The sequence below is a fragment of the Neophocaena asiaeorientalis genome, unplaced genomic scaffold, assembly GCF_003031525.2.
Source record: "Neophocaena asiaeorientalis asiaeorientalis breed wild unplaced genomic scaffold, Neophocaena_asiaeorientalis_V1.1 scaffold155, whole genome shotgun sequence".
In the NCBI taxonomy this organism is placed as follows: domain Eukaryota; kingdom Metazoa; phylum Chordata; class Mammalia; order Artiodactyla; family Phocoenidae; genus Neophocaena; species Neophocaena asiaeorientalis.
Window position 1 is genome coordinate 4,721,004 of NW_020173040.1, and position 16,303 is coordinate 4,737,306.

Below are 16,303 nucleotides of genomic sequence, written 5' to 3' on the forward strand. Positions count from 1 at the left end.
GAAGGGACTGTCAAATAAAGACTGTTGCCCACCATCTCTAGTTCTGCAAGAATCAAGTCATTCACCACTGCAGTTGCTGACCTACGACACACCCTGAAAGGAATTCAGGGCGAAGATCAGGATGAGGCACTCTGTGCTCTGGGAAAATGGACAGAACCGGCCCTCAGATAGTATCTTTAGCAGAAATTTTTTATGAACCTGGATTCTTGGATCTTCCCATCATTAGAAAAGCACTAAAACCATTAACCAAGATGTCTGCTACTGTGACTCGCAGCAACCTTCCACTGAGAAAGATGTGTGCCTGACTGCAGGTACCCCCTTTGCCAAAATCACATTTTGGCTAGCTTCCTCCTTTACCTCTTTGGAACAGTTCTCAGAACTCTTGGAGAGACTGTCTCCTGGGTTATAATACTCAGATTGGCTCGAATAAAATTTCCCATTTTTTCTTAGATTGACTATTGATTGGATTTTTCATGGACAAGGTCTTGCCAGTGTGAACCAAATAGCAGCCTGATGAAAGAAGCCCACCTGGCTGACCCTTCTGGAGTCCTCTGCCTCCTCTGGGATGATGGACCCAGAATCACAGACACTCCTGACCTAGGGCAAAAATGATTTCTCATGGGGTGAGAGGTAAGGGTCTAAATACATTTTTAAATTATCCCATTACAATTTAATCAGTACTTAATCCTTTCTTTGCTTCAGTTGGATATTATTGCCTACCCAGTTTGATCCTCCCTTCTCCTTCCCATTAGATCCTGATTTTGCGTATGTAGTCAGTCACCCTATATCCTTGCAGCCCTTTTGACTTCATCCCGAGCTCCAAGGAAAGCCCTGATTGGTCTGAGTTAATTATGACAATCCCCATTCTCCTTATCAGTGATTGGCTAAAGGATCCAGCCTAAGCCAATCAGTACATGACCTTCCCCTTGTCAGTGGCTTAGATCCAGATATGGGCACATGACCTAAGTTGGCCCAATTGTACTGAAGGAAAGGACATACAGGTCATGAGTGAAGGAAATATTTCTCTTCCTTCTGATAGACACGACTAAATAAACATGTTGCTCAAGCTTGTTTGTTTGGTTTGACAACCTTTTTGTGACAATAAAATAATAGAGCCTAAGAATAAAGCCAACATGCAGAGGAGGGAGTAGCCAAGAGAAAAGCAGGGACATGGACTGGAGCCCTTACCACAGTGCCTGAAGCTGAATTCACCTCTGAACTTTCTGCTATATTCAACGGTATATTTTTTGATATATATGATATGAGTAGTATATTTTAGAACTCTAGAGTCTATTTAATATAGGTTATATATCATTTAATCTAGTTGGAGTTTACAAAATTTACTTGAAGCTAAAAGTATCTTGATATCATTCACTGATTTAAAATATCCTTGTAACATGCTAAATTCTTGCTTTTAGAATTCTTGAGTCTGTTTCTAAACTCCCTCATTTCATCCCATCCCACTTCATTCCACCCCATTCTGTACATTCCATTGGCGTATCTGTCTTTCTGTTCCATATCAGAGCATCTATTTTAATTACTGTAGGGTTTTAACTCACTTTCACAAATGGTGAGTCACATTCATTCTCAATTCTCATTGGACAAATTATTTCGTAAACTCATTTTATTAAATGTTAAAAATGTTCTGAGATTATGGCTGGGATTCTGTGACATTTAGTTATTTCAGTGCAAATTAACATTTTAAAAGATTAAGTCTCCCAATGCAGAAACATGAATTGTTACTCTAAAAATTCAAATCTTCATCTTTTTTTATCCTTCATTTATAAAACTTAAAAGTGTTCAGTATTCCTACAATGAGGTGCCACCTCACACCGGTCAGAATGGCCACCATTAAAAAGTCTACAAATAACAAATTCTGGAGAAGGTGTGGATAAAAGGTAACCCTCCTACACTGCTGGTGGGAATGCAAGTTGGTACAGCCACTATGGAAAACAGTATGGAGGTTCCTCAGAAAACTAAAAATAGAATTACCATATGATCCAGCAATGCCACTCCTGGGTATATACCCAGACAAAACTATAATTCAAAACGATACATGCACCCCTACATTCACAGCAGCACTATTCATAACAGCCAAAATATGGAAACAACCTAAAAGTCCCTCAACAGATGAAGGGATAAAGAATATGTGGTACGTATATACAACGGAATACTACTCAGCCATAAAAAAGAATGAAATAATGCCATTTGCAGCAACATGGATATAATTAGAGATTAGCATACTAAGTGAAGAAAGTCAGAAAGAGAAAGACAAATATCATATGATATCACTTAGATGTGGAATCTATAATATGGCACAAATGAACCTGTCTATAAAACAGAAATAGACTCACAGACATAGAGATCAGAACTTTTTTTTAACATTTTTATTGGAGTATAATTGCTTTACAATGGTGTGTTAGATTCTGCTTTATAGCAAAGTGAATCAGCTATACATAAGTGACAGGACACTTCGGTCTTATCCACGTGGTGACCTATATAGGCAGTAAAATTCTTTGCTAAAATCAAGATACACCTCACCTAATGATGTTCTGAAAAAAATTCTTTACTGAGTAGCGAGACTACAATCGTTCTTTTGTTTGTCTTTACCTGATCATAGTGAATATAAAACGCTATAGTAATGATTATACAAAATACCTTCTTAGGTCAATGGTAATAGATAAGACAGTAAATTAATTTATCTGCTTTCAGCGTTTTTGAGAAGTCAAAGGGAAAAAAAAAAGATTGTTTTGTCCCAGAAGAACCTTCAACTTATACAGACAACCAAGAGATACCTGAAATCCCTGAGTGAGAGACCTGTATTTGTATATTCAGGAAGCTTCAGGAAGCTTTGTGTGTGAGCACGCCTGCCGGTTTTCCCCAGAACAGATGTAACTGTGGGGTTTTACTTACTCTCACCAATCAACCCCCCTGCCCCGTGGCATACTTTTTCACCTTGGGAAGGGGATGGGAATGAGAAAGGGGGTGTTAGTTGGGTCCCCAGAGTTTGCATATCTTTCCTACAGCCTTCCTTGCTATTGTGGATAGTAGGTTTGAGCACACCCAGTTCTAGACCAGGAGACTGATTCTCCAGAGAAGCGTGAGACAAGTTACAGAGCCAGTCAGAAGCAGAGCCTGTACCTTGTAAAACCCCATGGGCTTCGTGCTGCTGCAGCCAGAGAGGATGGACTGCGTGGACCTGGGCCAATTCCGGGTAATCCTCAAGCCTGCGGGTCCCAGAAGATGCAGAAAACGTCTGTCAGGGATGTTGGCAGAGGGCCCTTCCGGGGAGGTGCGCGCTGGGGATGGGCGTCCCGCCTCACCTTCGCCGAGACGCCCCAGCAGAACAGCGCGGGGCGGGGGAAGGGGCGTGTCCCCTTCGCCAGCCCAGCCAGCGCGCAGGCGCAGCGTGCAGAAGGGGCGGGGGGAGGCCGCGGCGCTCTCTGGCCTCGGTCCCGGGACCACCCCCGAGCGCGCGGCTGCGCGCTAAGCCGCCCGCCCTCCCGGAAGCGCAGCGCCCCGCAAGCGCCACGTCTGTCCCTGTACCTTATCCCTGGTACCCCAGCCACCGTCCCATCCGCGAGGAGCGCACGCCCGAGCCGCGGCCCACGGGACTGGACCGGGAGCATCATGGGCAGCGTGGCCTCGCGCTCCGCCTGCGCGCTGCCCCTTCTGCTGCTGCTGCTGCTGCTGCTGCAGGCGGAGCGGCCGCGGGGCGCGGAGCTCACCTTCGAGCTACCTGACAACGCCAAGCAGTGCTTCCACGAGGACGTGGAGCAGGGCGTGAAGTTCTCCCTGGATTACCAGGTGAGGCCCTGGCGCCCGGCAGCGCCTCCTCTCCCCCTTCCAGGTCTCCATTGGTCACTGGTGCGCCCCAGGCTGGAGTGGTTGGAATTAGCCGAAGAGGCTGAATGGGGCGGGAATGACCACAGACCAGCTGACTTACCCGCGAGGAAGTCAGAGCCCACTCGAGACAGGCCCGACTAACCAGGGCGGGAGGTAGCGCCGCAGGTGCGCTACCTGGATCAGGATGCCCGGGGGCGGGTCCTGCATCCTGGGGAGTTGTCCTCAATGACCTGCAGGCCCCTTGACTCCAAGGAATGCCATGTCTGATTAGCTGGACACAGGCTCTCTGTCCCAAGTTTTTTGGACCAGTTTGTCCCCGCCTGTACTGAAAAATGGCAGTGAGAGGAAATGGGTCCTTGGCATTATTTTTCCCTCTCTCCAGTGTTTGAAGTCAAGTTGGGGTGAGCGCGGCAAGTGATGAGAAATGGCGCTTTGGAAAGGAGGTGTCAGCGCAGGCTTTGAGCCCTGGCAGTGTTTCTAAGGAGTGGTGTTATGGCTGCTGCCATATGGCTCAGAAAAGCTCCTAGCTCCTGCAGTCCTGGCTCCTTTGAGAGATTTCATGGCTCACAGTTCAGGGGAGCAGGTCTTGAGTGAGAGATCTGCCCCTAAGGTTTAGTGAGCAGATCTAAGAGTAGGGAGCTGAGTGGGAATTATACCCAGACCCGCGTCTGCTTGTGGACACATACTGACAGGCATTCCAGAGATGAATTGGCACGGGAAGCAGGAGTAGGGGCAGGCCATATGGTGGGCCCTCTCTGACCAAAGCCACTAAAAGAGGCGTGTGCTTGGGGACAGCACTATGTGTGATGACCTCTGAGTCACTGATGTGGCCACTTTCACATGTCCGTGGACAGTGTGGAAATTGCAGCTGGGTTAACAGGGGTAACCTAGATATAGTCACCAAAACATGATCGTTGTGAGGATGGAGGGGGCTGAGAGGTCATCTGGTCCCTGCCAGGTCAGGAACCCCTGTTAGAGCAGGTTCAGCATAGGTTTACACACCTCCAGCATTAGGAAGCTCACTAATCACAAAGCAAATTCTTCCATCTGAACAAAAGGAAATTTTAACATTTGGAAGCAGATGGAGGCCATTGACTGTGTTCTTTGATGGACCTTAGTTATAGTCATTGACCACCTTTGTGATTTTTGCCCTTTGCAGGTCTTATCTTTCCTGTGTTTAGAGTTTGAACTAATGATTCCCGAGGGCTCTCCCACCTCCGGTAATCACTGATTCTGTGAAGGCTTCAGTCTATGTTTGCTTTCCCCTTGCATTCCATCAGCAATAATATTAACGTTTACCAGACACGTTCAGCAGTTTACTTAACCTCGGAGCCTCAGTTACCTCTTCTGTAAAACGGGGAGGATTAGTCTCTTGGCACTCTTGCAGAGCAAAACTTTGGGAATCAGGCAGACATGGATTCGAGTCTTAGCTCTGTCACTTTCAAGCGGCATGACCATGGCCAGTTAACTTCAGCTCTCTCAGCCTCAGTGTCATCCTCTGTAAATCGGGGAGTGTCAGCCTTTAGAAGACTGTGAAGATTAAATGAAAAAAATGTTTGGGACATGTAATCACTGCCTGGTCGGCCTTTGGTAAGTGGCGTTTGCCTCTCTGGTAACAGCAGACTGTGGGTGTCTTTTGTGGTTGTCAGGTCATCACTGGAGGCCACTACGACGTTGACTGCTATGTGGAGGACCCCCTGGGGAACACCATCTACAGGGAAACCAAGAAGCAGTATGACAGCTTCACACACCAGGCTGAGGTCAAGGGAGTTTATCAGTTTTGCTTCAGTAATGAGTTTTCCACCTTCTCTCACAAGACCGTCTACTTTGACTTTCAAGTGGGCGATGAGCCCCCCATTCTCCCAGACATGGGCAACAGAGTCACGGCTCTCACCCAGGTGAGTGGACGCTAACAGGCTGAGATGAATCCCCCCCCCCCAGCCTGCTCCTCCTCGTCTGTGCCCGTGTTGGCTGATGAGCGGTCACCAGCTATCCAGCTCCAGTCTGAAGTCTCAGTATTGACTCTGCCCCTCTCTTCACATCCAGTCCTACAAGACACTATGTCCTCCTTTTGGTCTTCCTCTCCATTCTTTAACTGGATCCCTGCCATGCTTTCCTCTGGTATTCCTGCATTCCCATTTCGTCTTTGACACAGCACCGCTTGCAAAGTACACATAGCATATGCCTCTCTGCTGATACGATGTATCTACATGAGAAAGACCGGTCCTCCTTTGTGTGGTATATATTAGTTAGGGTAACAACGGCTGGCTGCTATAACAAATAAACCCCAAATATCCATGGCTTAGCACAATGAAAGTTTTTTTTTTTTTTTCTCACTCAAATAATAATCCAGAGAGTGGGAATAGGGGTGGAGGACTTTCCTCCATGGAGTGACTCAGGAAGCCAGGCTCCTTCTTTCTTGTCATCTTTCTGATGTCCCTTAGGGCTTCAGAGTCTTCTGTTTCTAGCCACCAAAAGAAGGAGAGAATGATAAAGTCCCATCTGCTTCTTAAAAGCCCTGGCCCAGAAGTGACGCCATCACACCCACTCATATCTCATTGTTGAGGAATAGTTAGTCCTGTGGATAGACTGGATGAAACGAAGGCGGCAAATACAGTTCAGTTGGGCAGTCAATTCCTAGCAACAAACTTCACAATCTGGAAGAGAAACGGTGACACTTTTGGAGGACGGATAGTCATCTCTGTCACCCATGGCTGTCACGGTTAACTATAATCCGACCCCAGCCTCCTCCCTCAGTCTTCCCTCCTGCTATTTAAGCTTTTCCCTCCCTTCCATATGCAGGCTCTGAGGCTAGGACTCTGTATTACCCCTGAATCCCCAGCACCCCAGCGCCCCAGTGCCTGGGGTATGGCACAGAATAAGAGCTCACCAAATAGTTTTCAAATGACTGAGTGGCAGGACCCAGGGAAACCTGCGAGACAGGAATGATCCTCTGTGGCTGCACCTGTTCCACACCCAAAGCCAGAGCATCTGAGTCTCCAGCAATGCCAGATTACCTTCTGGGCTGCCCTCCAAGGTGACCACAGGCCCCATTCCTCTGTGGCTTTGACCATGGGCTCATTCTCTGAGCAGTTGGAAGTTAGCACTGCACTGTCCGGTCAGTAACGGCTATCTACACATGGCTGTTGACATTTAATTAAAATTAAGTTAAAAATTCCCTTCCTTGTTTGCTCTGCACCAACATTTCTAGTGTTCTGTAGTCACAAGTGGCTGGTGCCCACGCATGGAGAGTTCCACTGGACAGCAGTGCGTTTGAACTTAGCGGCATGACTGCTGCTAGAAGTTCCAGCCCAGCGTGTGTCTTATGTGTGGGATCTTTCATAACCTATCCTCTCAGGAGGTCTGTTGGTCGTTGATTGAAATAGCTTCTGTTTTGAAGATTTTATGAGTCTCCAGAAGCTGAGCTGAAGGATTTCTCTCTCTAAGCAGTGGAAAAGAAACCAGTAGAGAAAAGGCTTTACGGGTTAGCGCACTAGAGACGTTCTTTCCTGGAGCCTTAGAATTAAAGTTTGGTTTTGTTGCAGGAAGGAGTGATTGCACCTCCCCTCTTCTACATCTGGGAACTCATCCTTCCTTCCGCCCAGCCGCAAAAGAGCTGTTTCCTTCTCCTTCTGTACCTCTGACCCCCCTGCCTGGTCTGTGCCTGTCTCAGACAGCTCCCGCTCGCCTGTGGTGGGCCCGTGCTCAGTCTGCACACTGTACCGGGTGGTGGGAGTATGAGGTCAGAGGGCGCTGTCCCAGCTGTTAGGAGCCCTGTGTGGAATGCGACCCTGTGAACCACGGAGCTCCAGGATGCTCTGATCAGAGCTGAGATTTAAGGGTGAGGGTTGTCAGGGGATGGACCAATTGACTCTTCCAGGAGGGTCAGGGAAGTCTTCACAGGGAGAGTTTTAGCTTAAAGCGACACTCTGGGTGCTTGCCTAGGAGCGTGTCTGGCACGGGAGGAGGAAAGGCCTCCTGGGTGGGGAGAACAGCAGGTGCAGGTGTTCAGGGCATCACCTGACTTTCCTCACCGGCCCTGATCTTATTTTGCTTGGCATGGATCCCCTTTCTACCTGCAGCTGTCTTCTCTCTTCCCCTGAGGCTTCATCCGGCTCAGTGCTGGGCCAGAGGCTGTGTGTTCTGGCACCAGTAGCAGCCCCAGGGTGAAAGAATAGGATGCAGAGTGACCGCGTCCCGGGCCAGGGCTCCAGGCCAGAGGGACTTGTCTTTGGCCCGAGTGGCAGCGCGACCAGGTTCCTGGCAGAGGACGTGGGCTAGGGATGCTGCTGAGGGAGGCCACCCTTGAGGTGCCCTGGGCGTCCTGAGAGTCTGGGCAGATCCTAGCGGAGGCTGAAGGTTCCTGACAGAGGTCCAAGGTCCGGGGCTGCCTCAGTGGTGGCCGAGGGAAGATGAAAGGTTTTCCTAACTCTACTCTGAGGCCGGCTCCTGCGATGCTGCCTTTGAACTCTTGAAGAATTTAAAGAACCAAGCGCGGACTTCCCTGGCAGTCCAGTGGTTAAGACTCTGCGCTTCCATTGCAGGGGGTGCGAGTTCGATCCCTGGTTGGGGGAACTAAGATCCCATGTGCTGCGCGGCCAAAAAATAAAATAAAATAAAGAGCCGAGTGCATCTATCCGTGGAGGTCCTGATGAGGTGAGGCTGCAGGAATTTGCTGCCGGTTACAGAGTGAAGACCTGGGCATCAGCAGGTGGTAGAGACGGGATGGGATGTGGGCATGGGATGGAGGAAAGGGATGCTCCTGGGAGAGAGACAGGTCAGGGTGTCTCCAGAGACTAACTGTCATGATGGAGCGGTGCCCACAATCCCCGTGAGGTGCCCGGACACTTTGAACCAGCCAGGGCTGGAGGTCTCAGCAGGGTGAAGGTCTCACTGCGGGAGAGCTGGGGACCCATGGCCCTGGGAAAACAGGGCTCTTTGCAACAGAAGGGCCTCTGCTGGCTTCCTGCTGGGTAGGAAGCAGGCTGGCTGGGTTGCCTAACTGAAATTTTGTGGGAACAAGCTGAAGTGGTATCTTAGACTAACGCCAACGGCAGATCCCAGTGGATGGGGAAGTAGCATGTTTTTACGGTAAGGGGATGCTTCCAGGTGTCTGTGAATCTTGGTGATGTGTGGCCCTGGGGTCTCCTGTGAGGCCCGTGCCAGGTTCTAAAGGTGTCTGCTGGTTTTAGACGCCAGGAAAGCCGTAGAGTACCACCTCCTGTTCTGTTACCTCCTGAGAACTGGCTTCCTTCCCTGTCACTGATCGGATGTGAGGTGGTTCCTGTAAAGACCTCAGGCCCTCTTCATAGAAGTGCAGTGCTGGTCTCTGGCTGATGACATCTGATCCATCTTTGAAGTGATGCCTTACATGGCATATCTGATGTGTCCTCTGCCCGGGATGTCGGCACCCGTGGTTTCTGTGTCCTCCTCCGTTTCTCTTCCTCCACCACCCCCGCACCCCCACCCCCACTCCTTCTCCAGTGATTCTGGACCCTGGGAGGAGGCTGGAGGTACCAGCCTGTACCGCTGAACGCCTGGGCTAGGGCTCAGGGGTCCCAGGAGCTCCCAGTTCAAGTGAGTGTAATGTACATCTTGAGTTTCTGAATGAGCTTGTGATGGAAATAAACACGGAGGGTGGAATTCTAGCCTGGAAAACCAGTGAGCCCTTCCCTAGTGTTTAAAAACAAAGCCTCTGTGTATTTATACATTCTAAACGTGTGTATGCATGTCTATGTGTACACATGCATGCATATACACACGGGCACGCGTGTGCATGTATACACATGTATATGTGTATCTCTGTTCATCCCACTAATTTCAAGAATGATCTTCTCTACTTTGTTACCGAGTCCCCTAAATCACTCCCAGATCCACTCTTCTTACCCCACTTGGTGACCTTCTTAATTGAGGGCCTCGTCTTTTCTTCCCAGCAGAATTGCAGCCACCAAAGTGGTTTCCCCACCACCAGTCCGCCTCTGCATCATGGCTGGCAGGGAAGTTCTCTTAAAGTGGGATCCTTGCCTTGCCAATCTTCTGCTCACAGAGCTTTGTGCTAAAGTCTTGACTCTCAAGGCCTTTACTGTGAGCTTCCACCTACCCATGACTTCCTTCTCACATATCCCCGATAGGCTGCATGTATTGGGCTCTGCATGTGCTCTTTGCCATGCTTTTCTTTCCTTTTTTTAAAAAATAAATTTATTTTATTTATTTATTTTTGGCCGCGTTGGGTCTTCGTTGCTGTGCGCGGGATTTCTCTAGTTGCGGCGAGCGGGGGCTACTCTTCCTTGCGGTGCACGGGCTTCTCTTTGCGGTGGCTTCTCTTGTTGCGGAGCACAGGCTCTAGGCACACAGGCTTCAGTAGTTGTGGCTCACGGGCTGTAGAGTGCAGGCTCAGTAGTTGTGGTGCACGGGCCTAGTTGCTCCGCAGCATGTGGGATCTTCCCCAACCAGGGCTCGAACCCGTGTCCGCTGTCTTGGCAGGCAGATACTTAACCCTTGCGCTGCCAGGGAAGCCCTGCCATGCTTTTCCTGCGTGGAATGCCCTCCCCTCATCCTCTGCCTGGTGACATGCTGCCCATCTGTCAAGGTTCAGTTTATCTCTTCCCTGTGTCAGGTACACCTCCATCTCTGGCAGGATTAGCAGCTTTCTCTGAGGTGTTCCTATAGCTCCGCTCACCCCTCTGTTGTTAGCTCTTTTGGCATTGCAGGAAGCTGATAACATTCTCTAAATTATGACCTTCTTGAGACCCAGGACTGTGTCTGACTTATTTCATCTCTCAGTTCCTAGGGCCCAGCACAATGTCTGGAAGGCGAGTAGGCACTTAATAAATTAAATAGGCACGTTTGAAAGAATGAATTAGTGTAGTTTGGGCTATCAGAGAAAACTGAGTATGATTTGGAATTCCTGTAGTGTCATTTTGAGAGGTGTCTCTCCTGAGTTCCCCAGCCCTAGCTTCAATAACCGTGGTCTTCTGAAGATCACCAGGGTGCTATAAATATAGAACTAATGGCCTTACCAAACCTTCCTGTGTCATGGTCACAGGGAGTGACTGGAAGGGCACAGTAGGGAAGCGTCTACAAATGCCATACCTTGGTTCCACTTGGACACAGGTTTGTGTAGGTTAAGCCTGACTCCACTCTGTGACCTCTTTCCTGGTTCCTTCACAGTTTAGTCCCCTTCCTTCCTCTGTGACAGTTGACATGCCTTCATCAACTCTGGAAGCATTACCAGGAGAGCGAGGAGGGGCAATGCCACCACCGTCTCCAGTGCAGAGGTCTGCACCCTGAGAGGTCTCCTCTGGTGATTGGCATCTGAAGTCAGTTGTCACTTAGGAGTCCCCTTTGGAATCAACTTCTTGATGTCAGGAACCCTTCTCAGGATCATTTGTCCATTTCTCAACATCACACATCTGTAGGTACAGACATACCTTGTTCTACTGCACTTCACAGGTGCTGTATTTTTTACAGTTGAAGGTTTTGGGCAACCCTGTGTTGTCAGATGATGGTTAGCATTTTTTTCAGCAATAAAGTATTTTCTAATTAAGGTATGTACATTGATTTTTTTTTTAGACATAATGCTATTACAGTCTTAATACACTACAGTATAGTGTGAACGTAACTTTTATATGCGCTGGGAAACCAAAAAATCCCTGTGACTCACTTTATTGTGACATTTGCTTTATTGTGGTGGTCTGGAACCACACCCGCAGTATCTCCGAGGTATCCCTCTACACCCTGCCTACCAAATGTGGGGAAGGTGAAAAGCCCCATGCTAACTCCAGTCACAAGAGAAGACCGTAATATAGCCCAAAAATAGGACACGCAGGTGTCACTGAGAAAGCAGGATCAAGTTTCCCCTTGGGGGAAAAAGTGAAGCACAAACGACCTTGTTCTTGTTCTTTACAGTGGATTCTGCCCCTTGACCTGATGCCTAGTCGAAGTCCACTAATTCCATCTCGTACACAGTGACCTTGTCAGTTTTCCCTCCACGTGACATTTCACCGCCTCTTCCCTATAGATCAGAATGAGGGGGTCAGCCAACATGTGCAGAGGAAACCCACGCCCCTAGGAGGTAGACCAGTTGTCAGACAGAAGATGCTGCCTTGTCAACCTAGAGGCTAAAGGGGAGCTTTTCTCTCCTCACGTAGTCTAGTTTAGCTCCTTGAATGGCCCAGAATCAAGAATATCTGTGAAGCAAGTAAGGGCCACTTCTTTTTTTGGTCATAGTCTCCCCTTTGGCGTCCAGAAACCGTTCAATTTGTGAGAGAAATGAGGGTTTCACGGGGGTCTGTCAAGGTGGTGACACAATGGTTTGGTCCCTTCTAGCTTCTTACGTTGAGCTTTATAAGTAGTTCACCTTTGGAATTTGGGAAACAAACGTCTGTTGGATGCTTATGAACTTCTGTAGCACAAGAACTTATTGTTGGGATAGAATTTGCTGGGTTTTGGATAAAATGATTGCTTTAGAGGTTGCCTGTGAGTAAGAACACATGTTCTTTCACAGGCATAATATCTTAGTTTTCTATTGCTGAATCAATAATTACTACTAATGGCTGAAAACAACAGCCATTCATTATCTCACAGTTCTGTAGGCTCTAAGCGTGGGCCAGCTCGGTTGGGTTCTCTGCTCAGGGTCTCAAGGCTGAAATCAGGTTGGGTTGGCCTCTTCTCTGGAGGCTCTGGGGAGGAATCTGCTCTCACACTCATTCAGGTGGTTGGCAGAATTTAGTTCCCTGCAGCTGTAGGACTGAGGTTCCTGTTTCCTTGTTGGCTGTCGTGCTGTCCACTCCTAGAGGCCTTTTTCTGGTCCTTGCATGTGACCTCTATCTTGAGAGCCAACAACGGTGCACTGAATTCTTTTGAATCCAGCCTCTCTGACTTCTCCTTCAGCCACCAGCTGGAGAAAGCTCCCTGCTCTGAAGGGCTCCTGTGATTCGGTCAGGCCCACTGGATGGTCCCCCTCTCTTAAGGTCAGCTGTGACATGTAACATAATCACAGGAGTGGCAGCTCATCACATGCACAGCTTCCTGGGATTGGAGCAGGGGACCTTGGTAGTGGGGGTGGGATGTATTCAGAGTTCGGCATGCTACACGTAATATTTTAGCAGGTAAAGGAAGTTGTGAAGTAGTATGCGTTATGTGTGAGTATATGCATGTGTGTGCGCACATTTATGTACACACATGTCTATGTCTTTGCACATGTTTGTGTGTGTGGGTCTGTGTACATGAGAAGTGTATGTCTTCATGTGTTTCTGGGTATACATAGAAGTGTAGGCAGCAAATTTAATTGAATGAACAGTAGATTCCGAGTCCAACACAACTGTGGTTTACTTCACGCCCTGACGTTCATTAGCTGTGTGACCTTGGGCACAGTATATGCAGTAAGCAATCAGTCAGTCCTCCTTAACACTGGGAGTAATGATCCCTGCCTGTCAGGGGTATGGTGAGTAGTAAATAAGAACACAGGGCAGTATTTGAAAGCATAGGCTCAGGACTCAGACAGTTGGGTTTAAATCCTGACTCTGCCATCTACTAACTGTGTGACTCTGAACAAGTTACTTAACCTCTCTGAGCCTCAGTTAGGCTTATTATGAATATGACCGTGTCCCATTCTTAGCACAGACACATAGTTAGCATCCAGTAGAAATTACCGAGGATGTTGAAGATCACATTTGCTCTGTGTGTGCTGGATCCTGTTCTTCTTTTCTGAAGGTTCACAATGACTGCTCTTCTCTTCCTGCCTAGATGGAGTCCGCCTGTGTGACCATCCACGAGGCTCTGAAGACGGTGATTGACTCTCAGACGCATTACCGGCTCCGGGAGGCCCAGGACAGGGCCCGGGCCGAAGACCTGAATAGCCGAGTCTCTTACTGGTCTGTTGGTGAGACGATCGCGCTGTTCGTGGTCAGCTTCAGCCAGGTGCTGCTGCTGAAAAGCTTCTTCACAGAAAAGCGACCCGTCAGCAGGATGGTCCACTCCTAGTTGGGGCGCTCTGCTCCCAGGCCCCTCCCACCCCAGGACGGAGCAGCTCCCTTTGGTCACAGGCTCCTGGGGCTGGTGGGTGAGACCCAGGAGCTGCCTGGAGAAGAGCACAGGGTAACATGTTCTCACCTTGCCTTCTGTTCAGATGCTTGGTCCTTGTACTCCAGCAGCCAAAGCTCAGAGCCCAGAAAGCGGAAGGCATCCAGCTGCATTATGTGTGAAACGCTGAATGCAGAAAGGGTACAATCAGGCTAGGGATTGGCCAGTGTGGGAGGGCAGGCAGGCAGCCATCCAATGGCCTGGCTCGTAGGAGGAACCCCAAGGGCCCGGGCCTCCAGGGGGCAGCTCAGGGCTCTCTTTTTGCTCCACGACGCATGGCCCATTTGGCTTGTGTGTCCTATCCCGTGTGGAGGAGACAGGGCCCTGTCTGGCCTTTCCTCACGTGGAGCTCTCTGTACCTGTGGAAACCAGGCGTTGAAGCGGCTTTGCAGAAATCCCCATCCCGGGTGAGCCATGGAATCAGCCACGCAAGCAAGAACAAAATGGTAGCTGGGTGCCTTGGTTGGCTGTGTATCTCCTAGAAGGCAGGACTCTGGCTAATAAAAACTGTCTGTGAGCACCATGGAGACTTGTGCCATTATTTCTTTGCTCTAAAGGAGCTCACAGCTTAATGGGGAGCATTGGTGTGCATATAATTAATTACAGCATAATAGAGCAAGTGATGCCTCAGAGATCTTTACGTGTAGACGTTTGTGGAGGGAGTAGTAAATAACTCTCAGTTGAATGAAAACAGTGAAATAGGGAGTTGGTTATTTTGTGTTCTCAGACCCTAGTGCTTACTGTCAACAACTGAGTCATCATTTAATCCAAATAGAGGGGCTAAGAACAGAAAAAGAAAAGACTGAGCAATGATGAGTGGCTGTCCCAAGGCCATTTCCACAGCAGCTACAGTGGTCTCTTTAAAACCTAAGTCAGACCCTGTCACTCCTGCTCAGAACCTTCCCAGGGCTCTGCATGTCATTCACACCTCATGAAAGTCCTCACCGTGGTCTCTGAAATCCTGCATCTGGCACCCCCGCCTCTGGCCCTGGAAATCCCCTACCCTACTCCCTCCACTCACTTCTCCCATGTCTTCCAGGTCCTGCTGTTCCTATCACACCAGGCCATGCTTCTGCCCCAGGGCCTTTGCACAGGTTGTTTCCTCTGTTAGAACACCCTCTCCCTGATATCTGCATGACCTGCTCCATCATTTCCTCCTAACCAGTGTCACTTTGTCAGTGAGGTCTCTCCTAACCACTCTGTTTAAGATGGCATCATCTCACCTGTCCCTGTCCCTCTGTGTCTCTGTCTCTGCTTTACTTCTCTGTATGTCATTTATCACCATTGACAGATATGTTTACTTGTTTGTTTATTGTCTAGATGTAAGCTCCATGAAGGTAGGGACTTTGTTCACTGCTGTATTTCTTAGTGTATAGAATAATGCCTGATATATACTAAGCTCTTAATAGATATTAGTTATTAGATGAACAGCCTTGCCCATTAGTAAGAGATGAATGCATACTGATCAAGTGTCTGTATAGTAGGTCTTGAGGGAAGATGATACGATGTCTGTCCTAAAAAAAACCTACCAAGAAATCTGAAATCCTGAGCTGTCTAGCAAGCGTTAACAGTGCATTGTAGGGAACAAAATAAACAATCCCATGAGATAGAAACTCCATAAGCCTTACTTAGCTTGATTGAAAGATAAATCCTACTTATACCTGTTCATAAAGTTTTGATGGTATTTCTTCTCTAAGTACCAAGTATATATCAAAGATTTTTTTATGAAATATGTTTGCAGTGTAGTGAAAAACAATACAGCACATCCTTATGTGCCACTCCCTGGATTATGCAATGTACTGTGACTGTTTCCTCTTAGAAGCTGACATGCTGTGCCTGCCTCTCCTGCATTTTGCCTTGGGGCTACCATGGCCCCCCTCCTTTGCCATGATTTGAGTGGCAGCAGCCAGGCCGCAGGTGCCTGTGTAGGGCACGACCAGGACAGAGCAAAGGCCCTGTCCCTGGGTGGGGAGCGGTGGTTGACCAGCTGCCCCAGGGCGTCTACTCTTCCCTGTCCTCCCCTCCCTAAGATCCATGGCTGGTGGATTAAAAACTAAGGCCACTCTCTCATCCCAAGGCTCTTCTTTCCGAGTGTTTAAAGTGAACATTAAGGGACTTCCCTGGTGGTCCAGTGGTAAAGAATCCGCCTTCCAATGCAAGGGATGTTGGTTCAATCCCTGGTCTGGGAACTAAGATGCCACATGCCGTGGAGCAGCTGAGCCCGCGCGCCGCAACTGCTGAGCTCGCGCGTCTCGATGAGAGAGCCCGCATGTGCAAACTACAGAACCCACGTGCTCTGCAGCCCGTGCACCGCAGCTAGAGAGAGAAAAAAACCCACACGCCATAACTTGAGAGGAGCCCACGCACTGCAACA

The 16,303-nt window shown here is 48.8% G+C and overlaps 1 protein-coding gene across 1 annotated transcript; it reads left to right on the plus strand.

Annotated features, from left to right (window-relative positions):
• Positions 1–3,473: 3,473 nt before the first annotated feature.
• TMED3 (transmembrane p24 trafficking protein 3) lies at positions 3,474–14,456 on the plus strand. The gene is made up of 3 exons (XM_024742700.1): positions 3,474–3,807; positions 5,496–5,744; positions 13,594–14,456. The coding sequence occupies exons 1-3, from the start codon at positions 3,631–3,633 to the stop codon at positions 13,828–13,830; spliced, it is 663 nt and encodes a 220-aa protein (XP_024598468.1). The 5' UTR covers positions 3,474–3,630; the 3' UTR covers positions 13,831–14,456.
• The last annotated feature ends 1,847 nt before the right edge of the window (positions 14,457–16,303 follow it).

What these genes read in the sequence shown, in the direction of transcription:
- TMED3 (XM_024742700.1), top strand. Translation starts at nt 3,631, where the DNA reads ATGGGCAGCGTGGCCTCGCGCTCCGCCTGCGCGCTGCCCCTTCTGCTG. An exon ending in AGTTCTCCCTGGATTACCAG is followed by an intron (nt 3,808 to 5,495) that starts GTGAGGCCCTGG and finishes TGTGGTTGTCAG; the next exon opens with GTCATCACTGGAGGCCACTA. An exon ending in GAGTCACGGCTCTCACCCAG is followed by an intron (nt 5,745 to 13,593) that starts GTGAGTGGACGC and finishes CTTCCTGCCTAG; the next exon opens with ATGGAGTCCGCCTGTGTGAC.